The sequence below is a fragment of the Ruditapes philippinarum genome, unplaced genomic scaffold, assembly GCF_026571515.1.
Source record: "Ruditapes philippinarum isolate M1 unplaced genomic scaffold, ASM2657151v2 ctg9_1_1_1_1, whole genome shotgun sequence".
Lineage (NCBI taxonomy): Eukaryota > Metazoa > Mollusca > Bivalvia > Venerida > Veneridae > Ruditapes > Ruditapes philippinarum.
In genome coordinates, this window is record NW_026865571.1 from 858,339 (window position 1) to 881,511 (window position 23,173).

The window sequence follows — 23,173 nt, forward strand, 5'->3', positions numbered from 1 at the left end:
CGCATTGTTTCAACCACGAGCAAGCATCTGAGTAGAGCCATTGTCATTATTATTTTATGCAAACTAGATTAACTTAGTGTGAACTAAATATTGTATACAAATTATATATAATTGTGTCAATTTGGAGTATGTGCAGAAGCTAAAACAACATTGTTATATTTAATTAATACACTTACATATAGGTTTTTCATATCTGTGACCTGACATCTGACAGTATAGAACTCCTCCAATGTTCTACTTACATGTTGACAATCCTATAATAATTGTATAACATTTATAACAATCTACATTTTGTATCTTAAACTATTACTTGAACATAGTATAAAAAAATTCTTACATATCACTAGGAATAATTTTGGTAATTTTCAGTTATACAAATTAAATGTCATCTAAGTTAATAAAAATACACTGAAAACATCAGTAAAACCATTGACCAAAAATGAATGTAAGAATGAGCTTGACCAGAAATGACGAATGAATGAAATACAGAAAGTTCAATACATACCAAAGATACAACATTGTTGGTAATCACTCCACCAAATAAAGTCTTGATCAGTTTTTTCTACAAGGTAAAAATGTAAGGTCAGAAAAATGGTATCAATTTTTACCAAATGATACTGACACACATCTGCTTCAACATAAATTTTAATAATTTAAGACAATATCTAACAATCTTTTTTCTTGAAGATTTTTGTTTTTCAAAGAACTCAAATTTTCTAAAAAAAATTATCAGCAAACATCAAGTCTTGTTTTCCTATCAATATGCAGTGATGCCCCTTATCGGGACAATAAGCAATCAAATAAGTTTCAATGAAAAATTTGGATATTTTCTTCTTTAATTTTTTTTTTCCACAAAAGAAAATGAATATTTACCATATCAGGTGACATTTCCTCAAGTTTAGTGATCAAGTCAGTGAAGAATTCAGTCATATCTTTCTGTTCTCCTGTATTAAGGGGCTGTTTATCCATCGTGTATGCCTTACAGAACCCTCGTGGGTTGTACGCCTTTCTTTCACTTTCCTGCAATGACACACAGATTAGGTTAGGACAAATCAAAATTCAGCTTTTATCTTAAAATATCAAAAATTTTAACATTATAGTATGAAAGATAAGTATAATTAGATATGGTAGAAATCATTAAATGAAAAAATCGTTTGAGTAAAAAGGATGCATTAACATTCAAAATTGTGCATCTAATCACAATTCAACAAGCTCTCAATATTACTATTTTAAGTTAAACTCTTACATACCTGTAAGTATGCAAACATTTTCTGCAACTCCATCAATGTGTTCTCATGCTTGGTCTGTATTGAACACTGAAATCAACCAAAATTTCAATATTGAACATATGTTAACAAATGAATGTTCATTCAAACTAGAGGATGCTTTTGTAAAAAAGCGCATGTCTCCCCCACTGCAACGGTCGCTGGGACCTTGACCTTTGACCTACTGACCATTAAAACAATAGGGATCATTTGATTAAAAAGACCAATCATCCTATGAAGTTTGAGGGTTGTAGGTCAAAAGGAACTCTAGTTATCATCCGGAAATGAGAAATTGACCAACGGTCACTGTGACCTTGACCTTTGACCTACTGACCCCAAAAACAATAGGGATCATCTGCTCTATAAGACCAATCATCCTATGAAGTTTGAGGGCTGTAGGTCAAAAGGAACTCTAGTTATCATCCGGAAACGAGAAATTGACCAACGGTCACTGTGACCTTGACCTTTGAACTACTGACCCCAAAAACAATAGGGATCATCTGCTCAATAAGACCAATCATCCTATGAAGTTTGAGGTCTGTAGGTCTAAAGGAACTCTAGTTATCATCCGGAAACGAGAAATTGACCAACGGTCAGTGTGACCTTGACCTTTGACCTACTGACCCCAAAAACAATAGGGATCATCAGCTCTATAAGACCAATCATCCTATGAAGTTTGAGGGCTGTAGGTCAAAAGGAACTCTAGTTATCATCCGGAAACGAGAAATTGACCAACGGTCAGTGTGACCTTGACCTTTGACCTACTGACCCCAAAAACAATAGGGATCATCAGCTCTATAAGACCAATCATCCTATGAAGTTTGAGGGCTGTAGGTCAAAAGGAACTCTAGTTATCATCCGGAAACGAGAAATTGACCAACGGTCACTGTGACCTTGACCTTTGAACTACTGACCCCAAAAACAATAGGGATCATCTGCTCAATAAGACCAATCATCCTATGAAGTTTGAGAGCTGTAGGTCAAAAGGAACTCTAGTTATCGTCCGGAAACGAAGAATGGACGGACGGACTGACGGACTGACGGACGGACGGACGGACTGACGGACGGACGGACAGGGCAAAAACAATATGTCTCCCCCCGAGGTGGGGGAGACATAATTACAAGTTACTTCATCAAACAACAATATCTCAGAATACACCATGTAAATAAAGTATTTACATTTCATTAGATTTTTGTCAAATTGAAATTGATTATATTGCAAATTTCCAGCTTTACTCACGGAGGAACACCTCAGGTGCTCCTCCATGCATTATTTCAGTCATGTAAGTTGACATGGAAGAATTATAGTCCCCAACGTGGTTTAGACCTATATTGGTGAGAACTAAGAGATTACACCCCAAACATACATCGACAATAATATAGCTTCACAAAATAAATCAAACACCCTTTGCAAAAGGTTTACCTAGAGTAATGAAGTTTAAAATAAAAATGAAACATGTTCTCAGAATTTACATACCTTAGCTTGTAAGACAGACTGTCTGGCCTGAGGTATCATGTATAAATGCTGCATACATGTTGCCATGTAACATGTAGCACCCAGGTTGGTCAAACCAACATATCCACATTTAGATCTACCATCTTCATGTGGCCAATAATCCCACGGATATGGAGCATGTGTATCTGTAAAAATATTGAAATAATTTTCCTTACCATTTATTGTCAAAAAAAATTGAAGAAAAAAATATGTCCTAACCAATTAGAGGTATTTTGTAAATGCAACATTACCTATGAAACACAACAAGTATTTATTAACAATTTTTTTAGCAATAAAATCATAGTCCTAAATCTTTATAAGATTATTTCAAATACTGACACAAATTAATTTTTCTTAAGTTCATCAAAACCACTAAAACTACATTATCATGCCTAAAAATGAACATACAAACGTTCCAAGGCCATTTTTTACTAGATATTGCAACTTTGAGATGAGTTCCAATGCTAACAATGCAATTCTAACACTTAATAATGTACAAGTTTTAAACAGCCAAAAAAAAATATATATACCTTTGGTGTGTTGAAGTAACATCTTGGCATGAAGTATTTTATAGTTATCAAGATTTCCTTTCACTAGTTCTACAAGTAGATCATAGGCTCCAGACCTAGACGCCTGACTCTTACACTTGGGAAAATAACGTTTTGTTGGTGATGGCAATGCGAACAGACATTGAAATACCTCTCCAAGAAATTCCTGCAATCCAATAAAAATGTTACCGTTGTCACCGTTGAAATGATTTTGTCAGGATCACTTTTAAGGCTACTGAAGTTAAATGGTACTGTAATTTACCATAAAACTTAATCAATGAAAAAGAATATAAACGCTTGAAAATACCAAAACACTCAAGTACAGTTAATCTTATTTATTAAGATCTTCTGTTAAATAAATGCATAAAACAGGATAATTAAATACTGTAAAACAAGTAAATTAATATGCCCTTGGTATAATTATTGTAGATCTAATGAGTTCGTCAATGTTTACAAAATTGTTAAAGAAGGGATTATATATGAACGTCTTTCGCGTAAATTACAGTAAAAGTCTTCTAGCGGAATATTTATTTAGCGGAATGTTCAAGTTTTGACGGATTTCCGTTGTTTGGCGGATTTTTAGTTAGGGTTGAGCTACTGTTCAAATAATAACCTTGTTAGTCCGTGTTTCACGGTTGGAAAAGCTGCTCAACTGAATTGAGCGTCTGTATTTATAGACTTTGGCGTGTTAATTCCGAAATGAAATTTGCCCGCCGCTAAAACATTCAAAAGTACTCTTATCCAATAAGATTCGACAACGGAATTAGTTAACCAATCACAGCGTTCCGCTAAACATAGCACAGTCATGGCTCATACGCCGTCAGACAAAATAGATCCGTCAAGGATCCGCTAAAATGTTATTATTCTTTTATAGAATAATAAAGACATAAAATATCGGCAGATTTTTATATAATAGTCACTCTTTTTCCAAAATATGATTATGGTAGTTTCGTTGCATTACAGTACTTTCTCGGAATTTGGCCGGATATGGAACTTATTTCCGCTAAATCAGTCAGCGCGAAAATGTAAATAAAACACATCAATGTGTTATAGTGACACTTTTAGTGTATACTTTCTGCATCTATTGTAATGGAATAATAGTTCAGGTATATTTCTACATATCTGATCGTTATTCTTGTTATTCTTTGGCCAGTTGAGTATCTACGCTCAATTGTCAGGTTATTTCGTGACCTGGATCATGTTCACATAGTTCTGTCTTCTGAACGATATTTCAATGGTTCTTTAACTCGAATCATTGAATATTTATACTGTTTACTGTTAGATATATAGTTGATAAACAACCACACAAATCACGGAAATGACAGAGCAGAATTCAAGTAAAGGAAAGGTAATATCTCATCACAATGTCAAATTGTTTACATGTCTATCCATAACAATAATAATTAAATTCAGTATCAAAACAATCCCTTATAATCAACTGTTACATGTGAAAACTGAAACTTCCTGTCCATGAAATACTATTTCTTTATTGCAATATCTTTCTTTATTGCAATATCTTTCTTTATTGCAATATCTTTAAATACATTTACATTTCAACCCTCATTACCCTATAACAAATTTAACTCATTTATGTTCATTTGTGTCATGCAAAAACACATCAGTTAAAACCCTGTTTTCCAAATCAAAAGTCATTAAATATAACGAAACATAAGCCTAGCAAAAGCGAATGCTGACAGCAAATACATATAATAATACATGTAATTGTACCAATAACCACATCAAACAGTCTGCTTTCATAAGAATATTTCTACGAATTATAAATAATTTGATAATATGATTGAACCGGGTATCACTATCACAAGACTAGAATTAGCTTAAATTGCAGATAATTGATAAAATATTTCAACTTACCCTACAATCATCAGTGTTCTTGTAAGGAGGGTTGTGTTTGAATACTGCTGTGGCAATATTAAACAATCCGATGAGGGCGTCGTCTTCCTCGTAACCATGGCGAGTCTCATAAAATTCTCTGTTCAAAATATGCTGACTCAGCTCTCTTGCTAACGTGTTCAGATTGACTGGACTATCCTAAATAAATACATGCAAACATTTTGATAATTCTTCTGTTATCAAATATGTCCGTCAAATTTTTGTCAAATTAGAAATATTATTATGGATCTCTAGAGAATAAAATCAGGTTTCCATTAAACACTACTTCTAACTATAAAAATTAATAAATCTAAGTGGATGATAACACATTCAACAGACCAACTGTGTGACTTTAGTAGTTATTTGTATGTTAATTCATCACTCCAGTCTGTTTGTTTTTCCCCCCATTATACCTTTTCTGAATCTTAAGAAAGGGGCACCTGAAATGTTTTTTCCCCTTGTTCAGCTGAATACATATCTATGTAAAACTTGAAGGTCAACTTCATCAAAACAAAGAAAGAAAAATTTTCAAGTCCTATTGTTAAAAATAGCAAAAAAATCAAACAAAATATTACCAATACTTTATATTCAACAACGTAGCTTATGAAAAGAAGCAAAATTGAAGGTTAAATACTTACAGACTCCACATTAGCATCACTCTTGGATATACTCTCTACAAATCTACACACCAACCAGAAATAATCTCTACACCCTGGACCATATGGTTCTTTCTCCTTTGGTGAACCTTCATCCTGTTTTACATTACATATAAACATGCCACTTGAAACGATATTATAAATTATCAATTTTTTTAGAAGAAATGCAATTCAGTAATTTCCAACTCAATTTTTATGATAACACATAACATGCACCACATAACATGGTAACCTACACTCAAATTTCAAGAGTTTTTAAATAAAATACACATAACTTAAACATCTCTTGATCAAAAACATTATATTCTCGTATGCACGCCTCTTTCAGACTAAAAAAAATTGTTTCTACTTCCACTAAATATCAACCATCTGTAGACAGAAACCTCCAAATCCAATTCTAAACCATCTCATAGCTTTAATATAACATACATACACAAAATTTCTACATAGTATATAGTGAAAAAATCAACAAAGGGCCATAATTCTGTTAAATTTGGTCGCAGCAAAAATTCCTTCCTTTACTACCATCTACACATTAAGGTTGTTCATCCCTGGAAGTTTAAGCAAAATCTGCCATCCGGTTTAAGAGGAGTTGCGTTCACAAGATTTCATGACGTAGGGACAGACGTACGGATGGACGGACGTACTGACGGACGGACAAGTGCAATGCTATATGCTCCCCACTTTGTGGGGGCATAAAAACAACAGTATTTGTAATACTATAACTTACATCCAGTCTTTTCTGAGGTTTTATCTTTAATGCATCTGGCAGAAAGCTAAGTAGACTGGCTAAAATTGGCAGTAAGAAAGGATAACCAGTCTTTCCTTCAGCTGTTCTTCCAAAACACAGTCTATACAAGCCCGCACATGCTTCACGTCGGACATGTGGCTAAAAAAAAAGTACAATAATATTACTTGTCTGTATTACAATTTACAATTTTACTTAATCTGTAATTTCATTTATCCAATTCTGAACTATTCTAGATTTTAACAATGCTTGACAAATGACCTTTTAATGTATAAAATAAAGTGAAAATCGAAAACTGAAAGTTTTGTAAGTCATATAAATGGAGTAACAGCTATGTAAAGATGAATAACAAGTTCGAATTGATTGACAAAATCAAACTAAGAACTTTCGCTGAATTTTATCTTAAGTGGTCCTACAAATTGAGCAAACAATATATACTATTACAGATGTCCTTATGTATGTTTTTAACCTCTTTGAAACAGATTGAAATTAATGTTAAATACATGAAATAAAGACCTGTCATAAATCTGTTCTGATCGCAATTATATTATAGTAAAATTTCAGACATTTTTACCTCTGGTGCCTCCATGGTGAGTCGCTTTAACCAGCTGTCAAAGTTAGGAGATGAACACAAACAGTCCTTCACTTTCTCAGAGGAGTATGCCCAGGATACCAGAAATGACAGGGAATAGTGAACAACTGTAAATATAGTATTATTCTATTAAACACTCAGAGAAGTAAAACTTCCACATTATCATACATAAAATATCTGTTGTCAAAATCATACCAAAAAAAATAATTCTCAATTCTTGCAACCTATCAATTAACAAAATTAATATAATCAGGTTTTCAAACTGTAAACCAGTTTTTTATTTTTAGTAACAGTGACCTTTAGACTAGTGGGCCCAAATGCAAAGCCGAGCAAGGTCTCTGAACAATTTTTTTATACCTCACTATTTAGCAAGTTTGATAACAATATCTCATTCTAAACTGTTGTTATCGACTGGAAACCACCTGTGAAGCCCACTTGAATGCCAGACTTCCAGAACGGCCCAATTTGCCTATCTAATAACCAGGATTTTCAAAATTGAAAACTTGGTTAACTGGAACTGACACAAACACAAAAGCAACAAGTCCTTACCTTCAGTTCGACCCCATGTCCCTGCATGTATTTGGTTTGAGTCTCTGCAGAAAATAAAATAAGATATGCTGTAACTAAAATATACAATACAAACCTATTATAAACCTATCAAACATACAAAGTCAATACAAACATATGATTTGGTAATCCATCACTAAATACTACCAATCTTCATAAATGTGATCAGTTCTTTATAGAGATTCAAATTATTGTTAGGTTTCGAGCCACATTTATAAACACATAAGTATGAAAAGCTTCCAGATTCATTGGAAGAGAAATACATCAAACCAATGATATTTTTCTACAGATAAGTTGAAAGTTTCCTCACGTAAACTTGGCCTTATCCAAACCAATGTTTAAGTCGTTACGGACAACATCATAGCTAACATACACTGTAATACTGCTTAGTAAATATGAAGTTTAAACTTACACAGGCATGGCAGCATCATACAGAATTCTCATCAGAATTTGTAAAACATCTCCAACATTTAACATTGAAATTATGTTCTGAAAAAAAAAATTAAGAGAATAATTTCCCCGATATCCTTTATACTTCATAATGATTTTAACTAAAATTGAAGTTTTCCAATTAATGTAAAACCATTTTAGAACATTGTCTTGTTAGCATGTATCTTGTCTTACAATTGTAATAGAAATGTCCTAAAAAAAGGAACGGTACCTTTTGAGATTTGAGGATTTAAAAAGTAAAATAATACAATTTACTTATAAACAATAAATATGCAGGCTGGCTTGGCTCTATATTGATGTTTTATCACTGTTAGCAATAACAGAATTAACTGTAATTATTTAACCACTTACAACAAGTTATCAAATAATGTATTTCCTACTGAATGAATGCCAGTAAGAAGTGAGTTTTATGCAAGAAGCACTTACTAGCAACAATATTCAGTCTGACACAAATTAAAAAGCATTTTGTTTTATATTTTGCAAACACAACATACCCATTAAAAATCTAAATGACAAATTAATATAATATTTTAAATAACTACCTGGTCAAGCCTTGGAATAATAATTTTATCCTGTTGTTTTTGTTTCTTAAGTTTTTTACGAGGACTCTCGTATGTTTCGAATACATCATCATGTCCTGCCTCGATGTCCGAGGCATCTATAGAAAACTGTGTGATCAGACGTAACAAAAACGCTAGACATTCCTGGTCCCACTGTCATATAGAATAGAAAATAACATGTATTCCATAATCATTTCAGCTTGAATTTGATCAATGAGGTCAAAACTACACATTTTGTTTGCTAAGTAGCAAAGAGCATTTGTCTGGATATCCATTTAAAAGTACAAAAATTATCTTTGTTTTTATTTAAGTATTCATCTAGTAGAAAAAGAATTATCTTTATATCTATTTAAGTATTTATATAAGTAGTTACATGTTTTGTAGACATACAAAATCTTTCTAAGATATACATGTATAATAAATTGACACTTTTGAAGGATGGAAACACCTTCTGGTTTGAAATATGCTACTTTTCAAATACTGATGCAAAAATGTTGTCAACGGCACATTTTTCCACAGTATGCCGCAGGCTTTCTACAATAAATTAAATGGACATACCCCGCTTTATATTCAGGAAGTCCATAAATAGGTAGGAGTCCAGTTCCAAAAGTTATAAGTTATCAGAAGTATAGAATATGGATGTGCAAGCTGGCCTGGCTCTATACTGGTGACAAATGCAAGTTATTACTACTTCTTCTAGAACCGTAAGAATTAATTTGGTTTCTAGTATAAAGTGTATTTTCCATTACCTGACTCCATGCTTCATCCTCTTTCATTTGTAGACTGCCCGACATAAATATACTGAACATGTGACTCAACCCTTTCTTCTCTATGAACTGTGAACAAATAATGTTTTAAACTTTTTTCAGTCTAATCCAATAATATAAGGTTAACATTTTCTAAAACTACAAATGAAATCCAAGAATAAATCTTGTAAACTCTTTGCCAAACATCTTTTATACAACAGTCTTATATAATCTTGTTTGTTGCTGGTTAAAATGTCTAAAAATCAAGTAGTTTACAAAATACGTTGATTTTATTACAAAATATATTGATTTTAAAATTGCAGCAGCCATCATGGACACCATCTTGGATTTCTTGGTCAATGCAGAACTTTGAGATTCTCAGTACAATTCAGGAAACCTTACAAATTCTGAGAAAATATTTTAGAATGCCACTTAAGCACACATACACTTTCTTAGATATTACAATTTAATTGTTTGTACCTTTTTACTCCAGAGTTCCTCAGGAGCTTGTTCTTCATCAACTGACATTTCAGATTCTGTACTAGTACACAAAGAATCTCCACCACCTCTATGAGCCTGAAAAATATTTATTTTGTTAGCTCACACTGGTAGAAAGTAATAATGTATATACAGTAATAAATACTACTTTCTAAAGTAAAGCTTGATATTGTTGTGCCAATTGTAAAGATAATTAATCAAGTTACTGTGTAAGTCACTTTGGTCGGAAGAAAACAAGACCTGTCCGAGGTACACCACACTCCAATTTCTCAGTGCTAGATAGTTAATTGAGTTAATATCCATAAACAATAAATTACCCTATGACCTCTGCAAAATTTAAACTTGTATGGCTTAAAAAACAAGAGGGCCATGATGGCCCTGAGGTCGCTCACCTGTATATAGGCCCCCCCCCCCCACGTTGCAGGGCCAATTTAACCCAAGGGCTTTTATTTGCACAAACTTGGTAGACACCCATAAGAAGATGTTTCATGCTAAACATCTAAGCTCTAGCTCATTGGGCTTTTTAAAAGAAGATTTTTTTTAAGTTTTTACTATACACATATAGTTAAAAACAATGACACCCCTGGGGCCGGGCCAGTTTTGACCCCAGGGCTTTTATTTGAACAAACTTTGTAGACTCTTACTAGAAGATGTTTCAAGCTTAATATCTAAACTCTAGCTTTTTGGGTTTTTTCAAAGAAGATTTTAAGTTTTTGCTATACACATATAAAGAAAATCAATGACCCCCGGGGCGGGGCCAATTTTGACCCCAGGTCTTTTATTTGAACAAACTTTGTAGACACTCACTAGAAGATGTTTCAAGCTTAATATCTAAACTCTAGCTATTTGGGTTTTTTCAAAGAAGATTTTAAGTTTTTGCTATACACATATAAATAAAATCAATGACCCACGGGGCGGGGCCAATTTTGACCCCAGGGCTTTTATTTGAACAAACTTGGTAGACACCCATTAGAACATGTTTGATGCTAAATATCTTAGCCATAGCTCTTTGAGTTCTTTAAAAGAAGATTTTTTAAGTTTTTACTATATGCATATAGGGAAAATCAATGACCCCCTGGGGCAGGGGCCAATTTTGACCCAAGGGCTTTTATTTGAACAAACTTGGTAGACACCCATTAGAACATGTTTCATGCTAAATATCTAAGCTATAGCTCTTTGGGTTCTTTAAAAGAAGATTTTTTAAGTTTTTACTATATGCATATAGGGAAAATCAATGACCCCCCGGGGCGGGGCCAATTTTGACCCCAGGGCTTTTATTTGAACAAACTTGGTAGACACCCATTTAAACATGTTTCATGCTTAATATCTTAGCTCTAGCTCTTTGGATTCTTTAAAAGAAGATTTTTTAAGTTTTTACTATATGCATATAGGGAAAATCAATGACCCCCCGGGGCGGAGCCAATTTTGACCCCAGGGCTTTTATTTGAATAAACTTGTTAGACACTCACTAGAAGATGTTTCATGCCAAATATCTAAGCTCTAGCTCTTATGGTTTTTTAAAAGATGATATTTAAAGTTTTTTCTTTCGGTTGCCATGGCAACCAGAGTTCTGCATGGAATTAAATTCTTTGAACAATTTTTAAAGGTGACCACCAAAGGAACATTCCTGTGAAGTTTGGATGAAATTGGCTTAGTGGTTTATGAGAAGATGTTATTTAAAGTAAAAGTTTACGGACGGACGACGGACGGACGGACGGACGGACGCCGGACGAAAAGCGATCACAAAAGCTCACCCTGTCACTTTGTGACAGGTGAGCTAAAAACAATAAAAGATTCATTTACATGATATTTTACACAAAATCAAGTCTTATGACTTACAGTAGATTTTCTCCTATGTTTAGGACCTCTAGACAGTCCTTCAACAATCTGTAGAGAGTACATCAGCCTGTGTGGACCTTGAGGATCAAGTAACTTCTGCCAATTAGGAGTCATACTTGGGTCCTGAAAAATATGAGAATCAGACCACAACCTGTTAGTATATAAAATTTTCATAACCTATGCTTTGTACAGTGTAGAAAAAGTAAAACATATTTATAAAAAGTAAAACATATTTATAAACAAAAACATTATATGTTTACATTAACAGACAATTTCTTTTATTTTCCCAATTGCAATCGGTATTGCACAACCCGTATATAAAACATACTCTTATCTAAATCAAAGGTAGATAACAGAAAGAAACCTGTCTAGTTGATGAATGACTTGCAGAACCCTAGATTGTAATAAACACCTTAATCTTACTTATATCACTTAAACAGTTTTGTTCTCCCGACTTACTATCATCTTTGCAATATGAAGAAATATTATTGTGACATTGATCTTATAAGACAGGTATCTATCATTAGGTCATCATTTACCTTATCTTGAGTAATACTCCTAAATCCTTGCAGGACATCAGAGTTTGTAGGTAGCAACATCAGTAGCTCCCAAACCTTTCTTGACAACACAGTTGCTTTGGTGGTCTGGTTTAACTTTTCTTGACTCTCCTGTAAGTATACAAGAACAAATTTTTAAAGCAGTTTGTATGAATACACACTAAACTTTATAAGATGGTTATCAAATAAATTGCTGTATTTATTCCTCTCTGCACATCAATTTCTACTCTTTTTATTCAAAATCTTAAACTATATTTGATAAGCATTTATTCTTCTTAAAATATGAGCAGCTTTTTTTTATTGAACATTTATGATAAATTTCTATCAATGATAATTTAAATTTAAGAAATTATAAGACAAGCCAGTATCTGTTCTTTTCAATTATATCAAAGACTGGAATCTAAGGCAATTCTTTGAAAAGCATTCAAAATCACATACCATCATGAGTGTAGCTAAGTCAAGCCTGCTCAGTTTCTCTAACATGGTTAGAAGTTGACCAAAGAATGGTTCCTGGTTTAAAAGCATCATGGGTAATTTATCTCTAGGTGGTATTGGTAGGCTAGCAGAAGGAATGGAACCATCCATCTTTCTAGGCTGGCGCCCTGCTCCAACAGAGACAAACACGATCTGAAGAAAGAAAACAGGATGCAAACATTGGAACATAATGACTAATTAAACCTTTTCGCATAAATATAAACCTTAACAAATGTTTGATATTGTTTTAGTAACCTTGCCAACCAGTAAAAAATTTTGACAATTATTATATAAATTAATACAATTTATTTTTATGTTTTATTTCTTTTTTTGGCTGAAAACAGAAGTAGCTGAAGGAATGAAAAATATTGATTTCTAGCCAACTTAACTGAAGTAGGTTCATAGTATCTTCACAAGCTTTACATTCTATCATATATTCATTTAATTACCTGACCATCCTTGAAGGCCATCTCACTAAGTGTTTTCTCATCTACCTCATAGGTTAGCTCCTGACCCTGGTTGATCATTCTTATAGGTCCATCCCCTAACATAGCACCTAGTATAGGAGTTAACAAACTACTCCCTGAAATAGGTATAAAAACAGAATTGTATTAGTTTGGGTTACACAACCACTTATAATGAAATATAGTGACATTTCTCTAAATTTTATCTACAGTGGTAATTACTTAATTCTTTTATAATTAGTTTTGAATCACACTAATATGGCCAAAAAGCAAATTACAGCTTCACATGCAGAGAAAAAGTTGAAGTATACAACTGTACATACATGTGCAAAACAATTAACTTAACCTTCAGGGGCAAAAAAATCAACTGTCCATAAAGCCCAGGTTGTCTCACAGTCTGTACAGACAAGTGGCAATGTTCAAGAATTTTCTATATAAATATCATAAAGACAAGGTAAGAAATACTTATGATAAAAGTGGACAAGTATGTCAAATCCTGATTTTTCAGGCCCTTACCTTAAACAACACATTGAACTCTAAATGAGATAATCACTGATGGCAAACAGTACTACTATTTTGAGTGTAATATTTACCTAAACCACTAGCTTCCCTCTGTTGCCCAGCTTGTATCTGTTGTTTCTGTAACTGTTCCCACCAGTGAGTGACTTCAGCTCTTAGCTCAGCTACCAGGTCAGTAGATGACATCTCTATCTGTGTCTGTTCACACAAATAACATGTGAATCAATATTTTTTAACAAAATTTACATGCAACAAGTAAACAATATCATACATAGCATTGGTATGACAAATTTGTAGCATATCACAAGTTTGAACCAGTCAGTGTAAGGGAAAACACTTACATTTTCTAAAGGCTTCATGTTATGGCAGTAACAGAAATTAAATAACACCTTTATAACTTCAACAAGCAAAGCAGAAATAGTTTTCAGCCAATCTACAAACATTCTGTACACTTTTTTTCACCTTGTCAATTTGCCTTATTTTGAATTTCATCGAATTTCATAATTTAAGTTCTTAAAATACAATTTGTATCTGTCTAGTTTTCAGCAAGAAACCAGGACGAAACATTTTACAGCAGTTACATACTGCAATGGTTTCTTTGGTTTTGAGCCCTTCCTAGGATCAGGACTATGTTTCCTAACATTAAAACAATTACTGATTCTTCAATTAAGCTTTAAACTTTCTTACAATTAAGCCTCAATAAAAAAATTAGAAATTGTAAAATTCAGTAAACTAAGTAAAAGTTATCTCACCTTCTCCCCAAGCCCTGCTGGTTGTAGTAGAATTCTGATCTGTGCCGACTGTTTATCTACCAGGCTACGTTGATGACTAATAATACCATTTCCGGTGATCTGCCAATTGCGGAGATGAAAGGCATACCTTTTCCGAAACACCTCGAGATGATTCTTCATAAGAACCAGTCCCCGTTGTATCACCATCAAACTTGTGTCTGGATCCTTTAAACATAGATCATCATCTCATATTTAAGGCAAGAAAAACATTGACTGATCCAAAGTTGACAGTTGGAATCTTTCAACAACATTTCCCTGGTTTTTAAGACAGTGAAGAATTTTCTAGAGAAAACAGCTTAAAATCTAATCTAGAAGACTATTAGTAATTTTTAGTTTTTATAGCATGGAATTAAGACTCACTGAGTTCTAGCCAGCTCTGTTACATTAAGACCAATTATAGCACACTCTTGTCTAATGCAGTTACAAAGCAATCCAGTGTTTTTTTTCTCATTTAATCTGGAAGAAGTCTAAGCCTGAAGATTTTGAGAGAAATTATCCCTAATTTACTCTTTTGGGAGGGAAAAACTGCATGATTTTTACGAAAATTTCTATTGGGCCTCTCTAATATACGGTGAAAAATCACTACAATCATATAATAAACATATAGTAAACTCTTTAAAAAATTTTAAAAGGTTTTTTAACCTCATAAACCCAAAATAAAAGAAAGGGTTACATTTAAAGAATTCCAAAAACCCTTTGTAAAATTGTCAGTATTTCCCCACCAAATTTCCCCATACATTTTTGAACAAACTCCTCCTCTTTTCCCTATAAACCATTCCCAAACCCATTGAAAACCAGGGACATACTTTTATTGTTTGTAATGCTAACATCGGGTTAAATGCTCGCAAGCAACTCCCATAGCTGTTTCCATTCCACTGATCTGCAAGTAAAACAAAATAGACAAAATACTATACTGCAAGGTATGATAATGATCAAACCAATGTACATACAAAGATTCATACTGTTAAACTAATTTTTACTTTTATATTTTTTTCTATTGGCATTATTTCAAACAAAAACATCCTTACAATAAAAGTTATCATTCCTTGTGGTATTTAAACTGACAGCAGTAAAATGAAGTGACTTGAAGCAAAAGAAACCAGCTTCATTGCTAGGAAGGTCGCCTTTTCTGAATAATGATGTAATATTATTCTGTCAAGGTAAATTTTTTCATTAAACAATTGTACAAAAATAAAGTCAAATAACAAAAAGGGGTGTACCTTATCTTCAGGTAGGGAGCAGTCACTGGAAGCATTGGCAATCCTGGATAGATGAGATAACTGCTGGAACAGGTTCAATCCTATCATACTCATTGACTTCGGACTTAACTGCGGCATCTATGGAGAGAATAATAACATTGTAGTAACATTTATAGAAATGATATTTTGGTTAATTTACTCTCAAAAACTGTAAGCATAGTATCTGATGCATAAAATAATATTAAAAGAAATAAATTTGTTCAACATGGTAAATATGAGTTATCTATGAAGAAGTAACCTATGGAATAAAGTTGAATTCCATTAACACTAAATGACTGAAATACCAATTTTCTAATTCTATATAAACACAGAATTTGCAATAAATTGAAATATTTTTAATCAACAACAAGTGCTATTAGAAAAGTATTAAGACAATAAAATTTAATTTTCAAACATAAAAATGGTAAAGTATACATAAACATGTACATTTATACACAATATATTGTTCTATGCCCCTATAATATACATTTCCCAAACTTTTTCTAGGACAATTTACCATTAACCATACCTTTTCAAGGAAAATATGTTTGAATGTTTCTAGTCCAAGGGCATGGTGATCTTTACTCTTGGCTTGGTTTAACATCCAACTCAACCATTCATCACAACAATCCTTGTCATCAGCCAGGCATGCCCACAATGTGTCCACCTGGTCAAGGTTTAATCCTTGAAACAAAATAATTAAACATAAGTACAAAATGTTTACACCAATATTTTTTCCTAGTCATATACTTCATCTTTCAACTTTGATAAAAATATTTTATCAGGGCAAATTAACAATTTCAGGACAACCTTATCTGTGCCTTCACAAGTGGCTCATTTCCAAAATTAATCTTTTTTCATATATCAAACTTAACAAGAGCTGTTCATAAGACAGCATGCTCCACTGTTCACAGTGCTTCAAAGTAAGGAAAGGAGTATAACTCTGTTAGAGGAGTTAAAGGAACATGTGCTCAACATGTTATATAATCACAGAGAACAAGTGTGTGAAGTTTCAACACATTCCTTCAGTAGTTTTGGAGTTACATTCTTACAAAAAAACTTAACTAAAGAGGGATGCCAATGCCAACACCAATGCTGGGGATGAGAACAATAGCTCTTCCTTTTCATTGAATAGTCAAGCTAATAAAAACTAATGAAGAGTATAAGAAATGTATAGCATTATAGTGTTGAATGTTGTACACCAACCATGACTGTACTTATTATTGTATCACAATATTTATTGTCTCAATATTTCTACACTGGTAATAACAGTGAAAGTGCCTACATCTTTTGAAGTTGAAAAGACGGTACAAGTTAATGGTACTCACTAAAGTTATCAGTTGAACACGTTGATGAGAACACACCAGATAAGAACAAAAGTCGAACTTGTATCTCTTCTTTATGACTGTATCTGTATCATGATAAAATAGACAAACCAATATATTGTAAAGCCACATAATCAATGTAAAATACTTGTAAATAAAACTAAATTGCCTAATGAGGGCACGAACTGAAATCATTACAAACAAGATTGCATTTGTAAAAAATGCCATGCCACCGCATAAATACAACACTAAATAGTAATGTAGGAACACAATTTTTTTTGTTTCTATACAGATTGCCATAATGCATGGATCACTTACCTCTCTGTTTTTATCAGATTAGTACCTTCAGACAATAAGATTTTTAATTTTTTACTTTATGACATAGTGACTGAAAATCAATGATCCCCAGGGGCGGGACCAATTTTGACCCCAGGGCTTTAATTTGAATAATCTTGCTAGAGGTTCACTACACAATGTTTCATGCAAAATGTCTCACCTCTAGCCTTTGTCAATTCAAGAAGATGATTTTTGAAAGTTTTTACTATATACATGTAAGGAAACCCTATGACCCCCTGGGCGGGGCTAGTTTTGATACTAGAGGCAAAACTTGAACAACTTTGGAAGAGTACCTATAGATGATATCATATACCAGATATCAAAGCTCTAAGCCTTGTACCATCAGACAATAAGATTTTTTAATTTTTAACTGTATGTTTTAACATAGTGAATATCAATGACCCCCTGGGGTGGGGCCAATTTTGACCCCAGGGCTATAATTTGTACAATTTTGCTAGAGGTTCACTACACAATGTTTCATGCAAAATATCTAACCTCTAGCCTTTGCCAATTTAGAGAAGATGAATTTTTAAGTTTTTACTATATACATATGAGGAAAACCTATGACCCCCCGGCGGGGCTAATTTTGACACTAGAGGCAAAATTTGAACAACTTTGGTAGAATACCTATAGATGATATCATATAACAAATATTAAAGCTCTAAGGCTTGCTTGTACCTTCAGACAATAAGATTTTTTGCAAGCCTTTGGAAGCCCTTCACCCAAGAATCAATCCTGCCAAGTTTGGTTTAAATTGGACCAGTGGTTTTTCACAAGAAGATTTTTTAAGTTCACTATATAATCTATATAACACACACACACACAAACAAACACACACACACACACACAGGTGAATCGCTATATGCCTATGCCACCGCATCGCAGATGCTGCGGTGGCATAATAAACATCAAACATGGAAAATTCAAAGTGATAAAAAGATCATTTGTCACCTCTATTTCTAATGTCAAGGTCAAAATTCAAGACATACAAAGTTCATGTCCAGAGTTTGTCAATGTTGTGTATAAAGACTACAGTTAAGTACAGAAAGATGCTATGGCTAAGATTAAAATATGTCAACATAGAAGGTCAAGGTCAACATAACCAATAAATATCTATCCAAGGACATAAAAAAGAACTCAATAATCAAATAATAACACAATCTTTTATGAGTTCAGTCTGTAGATATACCAAAAGAACAGATTTCAGTACACAATGCAATTTTATCACTATGTATTATATTCTTAAATTACTGGTCACACTAGATTTCTTGCATACACTTGACCAACTTTTTTAATAGGACTGTCCATTATCAATCTTTAAAAAATATTTAAAGTTTGTTAGCCAAAAGTAAAGTTTGTTAACCAAAAGTACAGTCTTATCAAGTTGAACAGGAGTACAGAGTGGCCTAACTCTTGGCCTGACTCTATATTGCTCTGGTGGCAAAATAAATTCATTTTCCATTCAAGCTTCCTTTACATTAAAACTAAATCATATACATACAAAGCAGTGTTTTGTGTGCCATGTTCTCTATGGTTGTCTGTATAATGAACAAGGTTCACGAAGAAGTGTGACATCATGTCTAACTCCCTCTCTGACCACTGTGTAATAGTGTGACAATTAGAGTCACTACGATACTGCTGGAATGAGTAGATTATCTTCGGTAGTAGTCGTAGTGAAACAACCACAGATCTGGAACGAAAAATTTTAAATTTCATTAACTACCAATGATTTTTTTCATTTTTCAAATATCTTATGAAAGTTTCATTAAAGGATCAAGATCTGTTAAACTCAAATGCCCGAGTTTAAAGTTTATTTTGTTTTCGTTGGGGTTTAAGTCACACCAACACTTTGTTAAGTTCATATTGAAGCTTTCCAGCTTTATTTTGTGGAGGAAGACCTCAGGTGCCTGAGTAAAACCATCAACCTTCCTTAAGCTAGCTGGAAAGCTTCCTTACATGAAAGAATCTAAAGTCAACGTGAGAATTCAAACCCACAGGGGTGAGGCTAAATTCTATCAATATATTTCATAACTATGGTAAGATTTACCGAATTTATACATACAGAAATCATTTGCTATCTAATAATACCTTTTGTTTTATGTGTAAAGTTGTTGTGATATGTCCAACAAAGCAACTATATATTTTTACAAAATTTTAACTCAAAACATTGACATTGCTGAGATGAAGATTTCTTAGCTTTGTTCCTTATATAAAGTGTGTACAATATAAACAGTTTTGTTCCTTATATAAAGTGTGTACAATATAAACAGTTTTGTTCCTTATATAAATTGTATACAATATAAACAGTTTTGTTCCTTATATAAATTGTATACAATATAAACAGTTTTGTTCCATATATAAATTGTATACAATATAAACAGTTTTGTTCCATATATAAAGTGTATACAATATAAACAGTTTTGTTCCATATATAAATTGTATACAATATACACAGTTTTGTTCCATATATAAATTGTATACAATATAAACAGTTTTGTTCCATATATACAGTTTTGTTCCATATATAAATTGTATACAATATAAACAGTTTTGTTCCATGTATAAATTGTATACAATATAAACAGTTTTGTTCCATATATAAATTGTATACAATATAAACAGTTTTGTTCCATATATAAAGTGTATACAATATAAACAGTTTTGTTCCTTATATAAATTGTATACAATATAAACAGTTTTGTTCCATATATAAATTGTATACAATATAAACAGTTTTGTTCCATATATAAAGTGTATACAATATAAACAGTTTTGTTCCATATATAAATTGTATACAATATACACAGTTTTGTTCCATATATAAAGTGTATACAATATAAACAGTTTTGTTCCATATATAAAGTGTATACAATATAAACAGTTTTGTTCCATATATAAATTGTATACAATATAAACAGTTTTGTTCCATATATAAAGTGTATACAATATAAACAGTTTTGTTCCATATATAAATTGTATACAATATAAACAGTTTTGTTCCATATATATAGTGTATACAATATAAACAGTTTTGTTCCATATATAAATTGTATACAATATAAACAGTTTTGTTCCATATATAAAGTGTATACAATATAAACAGTTTTGTTCCTTATATAAATTGTATACAATATAAACAGTTTTGTTCCATATATAAAGTGTATACAATATAAACAGTTTTGTTCCATATATAAATTGTATACAATATAAACAGTTTTGTTCCATATATAAATTGTATACAATATAAACAGTTTTGTTCCATATATACAGTTTTGTTCCATATATAAAGTGTATACAATATAAACAGTTTTGTTCCTTATATAAATTGTATACAATATAAACAGTTTTGTTCCATATATAAAGTGTATACAATATAAACAAAACAAATTGATCAACATAATGACTAATTTAGTAGTATGGATACCTATGATGAGCCAGGTTATTTATACAAGCTTCAATAAACTTTTTTTTGATTCGTTTATCTGTACAGAAACAGACCAGATTATGTAGCACCTTTTCTGCATCTACAGCTAATCCTTCAGGCAGTAAATGCTGTAATGTACAAGACATATAAATTACAAAAATATCCCTTACCATTTCTATACCATTTGTACACTAAGATATTAACATTTTTTTTAGATATTTACTTAGTTTTAAACTTTTCTCAAATTACTCCTTTTTTAAATTATGTTACAAACAATAAAATCATAATGATCAAGTGAATGCCGATTCTACTCCAAACCATGTCATTAACATGTCACTGTTACCAAAATAATGTGATATTAGTCATAATCTTGGTGAGATACTTTACATTAGAAAAAAGAATTATCATCTCTTCTTTTCTCATACAATCTTCAATGGGCTCAATCATTCACAAATTCATGATGATAATAATTTATCAATTCTAGCATTAGTTTCACTAATGACCTTAAGTAAATTAACAAAACGGTAAGTCTGTGCATGTTGGATACTTACAGCTTTATCATCTTGGACTAGATCCCACAACAAGGTATTTCCTGGTTTACAAACATCTTCAAAATTGAACTCGGAACATGAAGATGCCGTACTGTTTGTGTGTGTGGATGATTCTTTCTGTGCCTGACGCTGACTCATCACTGTATTAGAAAACCATTTTGTATGTGCACCATTTTCTCTCTCTCGAATTAATGTAAAATGGAACAGTATAGATCAAATACAATTTTTCAAAAGAGGGACTAAAGTATCACTTTGTATCTGTACATTATTGGGTGAAAAGGACCTCTAAATGGGCCACAACAAAGAAGTGTCTCTTTTTGAGCTTCCTTCATGAATAAGCAAGCATCTTAAGAGTTTATGCACTCAAAACAAACTACAATTTTCTTCTCACTTGAATTTTTTGGTTAGTTAGTAAATAGCAAATGTGCCTAATCATCAAGAAAAATCATTATCACTTTTTGTTTTACAGTTCAGATTTAGTTTCAAGATTAAAGAAACTTACCATGTGGCATGTGTGTATGGTACATAGAGGCCATGCTGGAGAGATGACCAAATGTAGCATGTGAGTTTAGCTGGGAGTGGGCATTGATCTGTGACAGCTCATCATCGCTCAATAAATCCTCCCCATCAAAATCAGCCATATTCTTCTCTGACTTGTTACTAAGGTGTGAACTATGACAACTTCCATCGTCAGGACTCATTATATCATCACCATGGTAACCACTGTAAAAGTTAAACCAAAGTATGAAATATCAAACCAAAGAAGCAAGTAATAAACCAAAGTATAACACATAAAACTAAAGAATCAAATACATTACAAAAGCATGAAATTTTAGGGACAATGGGAGATTAGATCAGGGAAAAGAACAATTACATTTACATGGAATACAATGAAAATGAAACTAGAAATGTGTCATCATGCCACGGATGCCCCCGCATGCAGCCAAAATTTCAGATGGTGCATTAATTATTTTTTTCATTTTAAGTTCAAAGCCCTTAAAACTTTTCAATGTTAACACAAACCATTTTCATACAATGTTCAAGGCACTGAAATTATTCAGTCTTAACCTTTTAAAAATAGCATATTGCATATTTGTAGCCAAAATAATGGCTAAAAGTATGAGTGCTGAAACTGAAAGTTCAAAATTTTTCCAACATTCAGGAAAGATAAGTTTGTCTAAAATCATTGAACCACGACCAAATTCAAACTTAACTGCTTATTCCTAACATTGCTTATTCCTAACATGTATCTATAATATTTTCAAAGTGAAAGGGACATAACTCTGCCAAAAAATCATCAAACCATGACCAAATTCCAACTTGACCTGCCCATTCCTTTGACATATCCATATGTCAAATTTAAGTTGAATTTGTAACACTGTTGGGTAGATAATGAACAGAAACTGTAAATTTCATATTATTTTCAAAGTGAAAGGGGCATTACTCTGTCAAAAATCATTGAACCATGACCAAATTCGAACTTTGCCTGGGCATTCCAAAAACATATCCATATGTCAAATTTGAGTTAAATTTGTTGTACCATTGGAGAGATAATAAACGGAAACTGAAAATTTCATATTATTTTCAAAGTAAAAGGGGATTAACTCTGCCAAAAATCATTGAACCACGACCAAATTTGA

General features: G+C 32.4%; 1 protein-coding gene across 1 annotated transcript in view; it reads right to left on the reverse strand.

The window, feature by feature from the left end:
• Positions 1–23,173, reverse strand: part of LOC132729563 (ubiquitin carboxyl-terminal hydrolase 34-like) — a 78,564-nt gene that overhangs the window by 32,928 nt on the left and 22,463 nt on the right. Inside the window, 30 exon segments of the mRNA XM_060715345.1 lie at positions 177–254; positions 506–562; positions 874–1,020; positions 1,251–1,316; positions 2,743–2,906; positions 3,291–3,474; positions 5,181–5,357; positions 5,837–5,950; positions 6,585–6,743; positions 7,177–7,301; positions 7,744–7,787; positions 8,174–8,250; positions 8,754–8,924; positions 9,521–9,607; positions 9,998–10,093; positions 11,855–11,977; positions 12,394–12,522; positions 12,850–13,038; positions 13,335–13,468; positions 13,943–14,066; positions 14,621–14,824; positions 15,353–15,523; positions 15,525–15,539; positions 15,880–15,996; positions 16,427–16,581; positions 17,226–17,308; positions 19,060–19,248; positions 20,983–21,110; positions 21,534–21,673; positions 22,036–22,256. Of these exon segments, the coding sequence (XP_060571328.1) occupies positions 177–254; positions 506–562; positions 874–1,020; positions 1,251–1,316; positions 2,743–2,906; positions 3,291–3,474; positions 5,181–5,357; positions 5,837–5,950; positions 6,585–6,743; positions 7,177–7,301; positions 7,744–7,787; positions 8,174–8,250; positions 8,754–8,924; positions 9,521–9,607; positions 9,998–10,093; positions 11,855–11,977; positions 12,394–12,522; positions 12,850–13,038; positions 13,335–13,468; positions 13,943–14,066; positions 14,621–14,824; positions 15,353–15,523; positions 15,525–15,539; positions 15,880–15,996; positions 16,427–16,581; positions 17,226–17,308; positions 19,060–19,248; positions 20,983–21,110; positions 21,534–21,673; positions 22,036–22,256 (3,868 nt within the window).